The 6,434-nt window shown below is 38.6% G+C and overlaps 1 protein-coding gene across 1 annotated transcript; it reads left to right on the top strand.

Moving 5' to 3' along the window:
• The first annotated feature begins 900 nt into the window (after window positions 1-900).
• Window positions 901-5,850, top strand: LOC119031587 (protein LBH-like). The gene is made up of 4 exons (XM_037120163.1): window positions 901-911; window positions 2,798-2,876; window positions 3,157-3,404; window positions 5,733-5,850. The coding sequence occupies exons 2-4, from the start codon at window positions 2,799-2,801 to the stop codon at window positions 5,848-5,850; spliced, it is 444 nt and encodes a 147-aa protein (XP_036976058.1). The 5' UTR covers window positions 901-911; window position 2,798.
• The last annotated feature ends 584 nt before the right edge of the window (window positions 5,851-6,434 follow it).

Raw genomic sequence — 6,434 nt, 5'->3', positions numbered from 1 at the left:
CTGAACACAGTTACCGGTAAATGCCAATATCTGCTAACAGTCAAAGCACCACCTAGTGTCAACAAGAAATACAATGTTTTTTAAATTTTTTTTTTACTTGTGTACTGCTAGCAGGTTGACCAAATCCAACTCAAATTTTTCTGAAAATCCTAAAGGCTGTCAGTAATTATAGCTTCACCAATTCACACATAGTAGTGAAATATTTGCACCAAGCACTCCTGGAAATGTAATCTCTCATCCAACAGTTTCACAGAAAGTCATGTATGTACTTTTAAATCTTATCAATTGGCATATACAGTCCTGTTTTATTCCCTATAAGGTTGCCTTATCAGAGAGTTTCATGGTCTACCATGGCATCAGCAACTCAGCTGAATGATGAAGAGATGGGATTTTTTGGGGTAAATCCTATGGTATTATTTATGATGTAAAACAATCTCCATGATGTGATGTATCGTCAGCCAGGACAGCTCACTTGTCAACTGTATGTATTAGGCCCTGTTGTGCTGCACAATCACATGTTACATTGAGGCTTTGTTTGTAATTGAAGATGACACTAAGCCAGTCAGACTGGAAAGCAGGTTTGCACGTCACTCTGAATGTGCAGTGTTGTGTGCGTCACTGAACAGAACACTGTGAAAATGAAGGGAGGGCAGGAGATGAGTGTGTGAGTGTGTGTGTGTGTGTGTCTGTTTGGGGGGGGGGGGTTGGCAGAATAGAAACTGAACCTGTGTCTGGCAGGAAGAAGGAAAGGCAACTGACTGACAGCACAAGGTGGCTGACAATTGAAAGGAAAAGTCCAGTTTTTTTGTCAGTTTTGTGAAGAAGACATTTGGAATACCCTTGTTTCAAGCCTCAGGGTTTAAGGTCCTTTAAATTCCAGTAAAGATGAGCTGTATTCCTGCCTCACACAGGTAAGATGACTAAATACTGAATTTTTACACAACGTAATCATTTGCTTAAGCTTTAATAGCTCTGACACATTAAATGTGCTATGTCATATTCTCATAGCATGATGATCTAGTGAGGCCACACATTTACAAGATGACTGATCCAATAGATTTATGCCTGGAACTGAATTTATTGAGTCCTTTGGGAGGAGAAGAGATTACAGCCCAACAGCCTGGGATAAACACCATGTCAATCAGTGCCCCACTTTCAAGATCTCACGATACAGGATTTCCTTTTCGTATTGTAATACAACTGTACAATCTAATGATGTCAAAGTACTTATTGACTCTATTCAAGATTGTGTAAATGAAGTATTGGTGATTGGAGACTGGTCAACATAAACATTGGTTTTACCCATGTGTCCCTTTCCAGTAGATGTTTGTGTTCAGAAGATCCTTGCTGATGTGTCTGTGTGTATGTAAACACACTGTACACTCATCAGATATTTATGCCTAACTGGAGGTCATAAAAAATTTAAATGGACATTTCAGATAATTTCTCTCTTACAGGTAAGTAATCAACTGATTATTCATCACAGGTCTTTTGTCATCCCTCCCCCATGCTTGGAGTTGAGGAGTCACTTGTTGTTTAAACCTATTATATCATTAAGTTCTTACTTGCAGATTAGCACAGCAGGAGAAACTTTCTCCACCCTCCTCATCCCTACACTTGTTGTCAACACTGCCCACTTTTTTGAATTGGAACATGTCTTATCTAAGTTGTAAATCCCACAGAATAAACCTGTGGATCATTAGTCACATCAGACTGCTCCAAAGGTTTTTAAGTGTATAATAAGGCCTAGGCTTGAGGTCAGATGGAAGCTTCACAGTCCCCATGAGCTGCAAGAAAATTACAGTAAAGTACAGGTAACAAAAAAATGAAAATCCTATTATTATCTACTTACACCCATCCTTCTTCACGGCATTGCAACATTCACCTAAACAACAGAAGTAGCTGGGGACTTGTTATAGAATGCAAAAATCCAACCTTCTGCCAAAAAAAAAAATAAATAGAATGGTTCCATACAACTCTTCAAAGTCATCAGAATCCAAAAGGGGTCAACTGTTCCTTAAATGATACTGTTAATGCAGGTTTTCCTATCTGATATGTGAAATTGTCAGTCCAGATGCAAATGTTGATATCACAATTTCCATAATTCTGGCCCAGTGACTCCAATACAAAGTGCTTTTGACTGAATTTGAGGGAAAATCTGTGGCAACCCCAGGATTTATTGATGAGACATTGTTGGTCATCGTTGATATTGAGACTTGTGAAAACTGTGAAATTTGCTTGACTACACTAGATTTGTTGAATACAAACTCTTCATTTGACTTTCTTCCACTGAGCAGATGTTTTTTATCATACTGTTATGTGAACAAATTAACTGGTCTGGATTTATGTGAATTCATGTGATTTTCTTTGTCCTGTGTAAATAAGATATATTTTCTCACAAAGTTTTTATTACATTTTAAAGTATTTGTTATCTCAAAAGTGTCTCAACCATTCTTAACCCATACATGTAGCCAGTCCATCCCAAATTGCCCTGATAATGCATTTCGGCTCCACTTACTTTTTGTGGTTATTGCAAAATAGTGTCTAGTTTCCGGTTCATCTGTTCATTATAGCAATCTGCAGTTTTTTTGCAGCTTCAAGGCTGTAACCTTCACTTGAATACCTCTCTGACTCAGGGCAAAGAAGGTATTTTTGGATTCTGTATTGCTGAAATAAAAATATTGACTAGGTAGGATCATGTAAACATCACAGTTAAAACTTACCCAAAATTTACCCAAGGCGTGTGTGTGTGTGTGTGTGGGTGTGTGTGTGTGTGTGCGTGCCTGTGTGTTTGCAGTATGAGCACTATTCTCAGTCAGGTTGAATCACAATTGGAGGAGAGTCCAGTTCAGAGACGAGTGAGCAGATCCTACCAGGTAAACTGACAGCTTTACTAGAGTATCTTTTCTCTAGTGCAGTTACCTAATGTCTTGTTTTAATAGCATTACCTCTTCTCGAGTCTATATGATGCATTTCTTTTACTGATAATATCTCAGTACCATAGTCATAATTTGTATGCAGTATTTTAATTACCTCAAGTTAGTAGTGTCTTTTATTTCTTGAACTTTGGACCAGTCATATCCTAGCTTGAAAAACTAATATTAAGTACAATTTTGACGACGAGTATGAATCACTATGGTCTCATACCTGGTGCAGATCTTCCCTGAAGCTAACACGAATGAAGTGTCAGATTCCAGCTCCTGTCCTGAAGACTTTTTGTACAGGAGGGAGCGACTCCCCTCTATAGTTGTGGAGCCTACAGAGCACAGTGAGCTGGAGAGTGGGCAGCTGCGCTGGCCCCCACGAGGCGTAATAAGTAACAATGTGGAGGAGGAAGAGGAGGACAGCAGTGCTCATTGTACAGAGGGCTGTGAGCAGCAGGAAGATGTGGGGATGGAAGAAAGGTATGTGTGAGTGGGCCCATTCAGACAGAATCAGGTATTGCAGCGATTAGCAGCAGTGCGGGTGTGTCTTTCTATAGCCCATTTTGTAAGGAACTGTTACTTTAATACAGCGTTGACAGATGTAGAATACTTATTGTATTTGTGGGATATGATGTATGATCAGTAATGCCAAAAATGACATAATGTACAATAATTTGACCATTTGGTGGTACTACATTAGTAGTTGGTTTTGGTCTACAGTGCCTTGTTTTAATTCATATTCTGACATGATCAGGATAGCAATGGATCTAAGGCCTCATGTGACCTCAGCCAGTCAATCTTGGTATCGGCTGATGAACATGATTCATGAGCAGTACTGTTGTTTCTCTTGCTGCTGCAAAAAACTGCCTCAACTTTCTCACAAAGTTATTATTAGTTCAGTTCGAGTTGTTTTAAATGCAGCAGTAAGCCCAGGTTTTAAAAACATTTTTAAGTATGTTTTCTGTAAAATTGCACATTTACACCTATTCGTTCTTGTGGGCTAAAAATGACCGTATTGTAAAGAAAATGATCTTATGTGGATCATTTTCTTTATAATACGGTCATTTTAAGCCCCTGGTAAATTGTTTGACATTTCCCAATTCGCAACACTGCCTGAATACAAGGAGTGACAGCTTTCTTGCTATGTTATCATGCTAGATGTTTGGCAGATTGTTTGTCCACATTGACAGCAGAGGTGGACAGCAGAGTAGTCAAAAACTCAAGTAGTCAGAAGCTGTACAAAAAAATGTATAGTTACTGTCTGAAAACAATTTTCAAGTAAAAGTAGCAAACAAAATAACAATTTTACTTAGAATACCAGCATACTTTATTTCAAATTTTCTTGAGTAGTGAGTAACTTAGTGATAAAATGTCCTTTTAATTCATCTGTGAATATTAGTGGTCAGTGTTTTTTGAAAACCATACTCCTGCTGTAGCCTCAGCCATTGTGCTGCTCTAAAAAAAGAGCGAAGCAGAGGCAATGGTGTGATAAGATAACAGACTACCAGCTAACTACCTGCTTTGACTGGTAATGCATCAAATTAATAGTATATATTTTTTTAAGTATAACAATGGTATCCAAGTGTAACTGAGTAAAAGTAATGATTTTTCCTGAAAAAATCCAGGTCTATTCAAAAGTAAAAGTATACTGCAGTAAAACTACTGCCTCAACAGATTAAAAAAAAAAAAAAAAAAAAAAAACATACCTGCAAATGTCTTGCACTGAAGTCGTCATTTTATATTTCTAGTTTTTTGTTACCCAGCTTAAGTAATCTGCTTTGTATAAGAGTTTCAGCTGATAGCTTTATGTTTCTTACAGGGTTAACTATTACTGTTCACATTCTATTCGTAAAGACTTTTACAGGCTGTGTTAGTAGACTGAGGAAAGAGAAAACAAAACTGTGCTTCTGTTAAACTGTGGGCTCTCCATTAATACAATTTGCAAAAAAGGATGCATTTTTGGCAGTTTATGTAGAAGTGCAACACATAAAACATCCAGGGTATGAGGCATATCATTACCTTGGGTTTTAAACTGATCCATAAGACCAAACTGAGTGATTACAAGTGAGACATGAGGTTACACAAAGAAATGTCCACGAGTTCCCCCAGTGATAACATGTAGCCATGCTAGTCAAGTATGGCCACGAATGACCTGTCTGACTCTGCCTGTGATCTGTGGGCCATGCCTTCATCACAGAGGAATGTGAACTTAGTGTACCAGTCCTTTAGTGATTGTCTGCATCGACAGATGACAAATAACATGTTTACTATCAATAAACAGGATGCAAGGCCTATCATTATGGTGTTTTGCTGGTTGCTGGTCTCAATGCCACTTAAGGAGATTGACCACTGCAACATGTTGTCAGGTTGAATTTCTCCAATAGCTCTTTTTTACTTCAGCCAGGTGGGCTGTTTTTCCTTTCAGGCACAACTTGCAGTCAGTGCTGCTAGAGCCCAAACACACTACCTCATTTATTAAATGGGAATACTTGTTTTACCCCACATTGCCTCATGTGGTCTGAGTGGGGCCTCACTATCTCTCTCCATACAACCACAGTCAGTAAATAAGAGTTGAGGTGATAGCTTATTTTAGGACTGATAGTGACTTTTGTTTGAAGAGAATCAAATTACATTTGATCCTGCCTTTCAGATAGAGTTTCGACCAAAGTATGACCTTGTCAAAATGTCTTTTCAATATCAGGGAACTTTGAGGGCATTGCATCACCATGCAATAAAAACTAGACTTTTACAACAATTGCAAATGGAATAACATATTTTTTTTTCTTCTTTCCATTTTCACTGTTGCAGCTCAGTTGCCAGAAAGTCTTCTATTGGACCTTCCCAGACTCAACTGTGCCTCTCTCGGCTGACACCACCTGCTTCCCCCACCCCCCCTGAGGCTGCCCCGCCCTGTCTGAGGAGCTAAACTAGTACAGCCTCTATGGACTGATAGCAATGACTGCAGTTCACCTGAATGGAATATAAGCTTTTTTGAATGTGACGAATGACTATCAGGGCCAGTTTATAAACACTAGCATGAAAGGCCCAGGCCCAGCATGTCTGTTCTGACTGTTACTGTAGTAATGAGAGCTCTCACATTGTTATGGACCTCTGTCATGACTTCAGAGGACCAACAATGCAAAGTGCACTTTCATCAGTACAGTGGGAATATCTGTAATAGCCTATGTGGGCTTTAGAGTAAGGAGTTTATTCCATTGCTCATATTCAGTAATAAGACTAATTACTCTGAATTATACATGTTTTAACCCAGGTATGACCAGTATAGTTTGTCAGCTCTTGGTAGACCAAATTTTGTGCCAGCAATGAATATTGTCTAATTACACCCTCAAACAATACCCTTTTCATGATTTGTACAATCCTGATGGGATTTAGAGTTTGTTGTGAAAGAACAGCTCTCAGTTTGAAACCTGACCTCTAAAAAATATGAAGTGCAACACTTACAGTTTAATGACCTTACATGTGTGCAAACACTTTAAAAGATTAAAACTG

The sequence above is a fragment of the Acanthopagrus latus genome, chromosome 13, assembly GCF_904848185.1.
Source record: "Acanthopagrus latus isolate v.2019 chromosome 13, fAcaLat1.1, whole genome shotgun sequence".
Lineage (NCBI taxonomy): Eukaryota > Metazoa > Chordata > Actinopteri > Spariformes > Sparidae > Acanthopagrus > Acanthopagrus latus.
This window is presented reverse-complemented; position numbering and strand designations above follow the sequence as displayed.

Excerpts from the sequence above, each read along its gene's own strand:
- LOC119031587 (XM_037120163.1), top strand. The coding sequence starts at position 2,799 with ATGAGCACTATTCTCAGTCAGGTTGAATCACAATTGGAGGAGAGTCCA. Across the intron at positions 2,877-3,156 it reads GAGTGAGCAGATCCTACCAG|ATCTTCCCTGAAGCTAACAC; the intron begins GTAAACTGACAG and ends TACCTGGTGCAG. Across the intron at positions 3,405-5,732 it reads GATGTGGGGATGGAAGAAAG|CTCAGTTGCCAGAAAGTCTT; the intron begins GTATGTGTGAGT and ends TCACTGTTGCAG.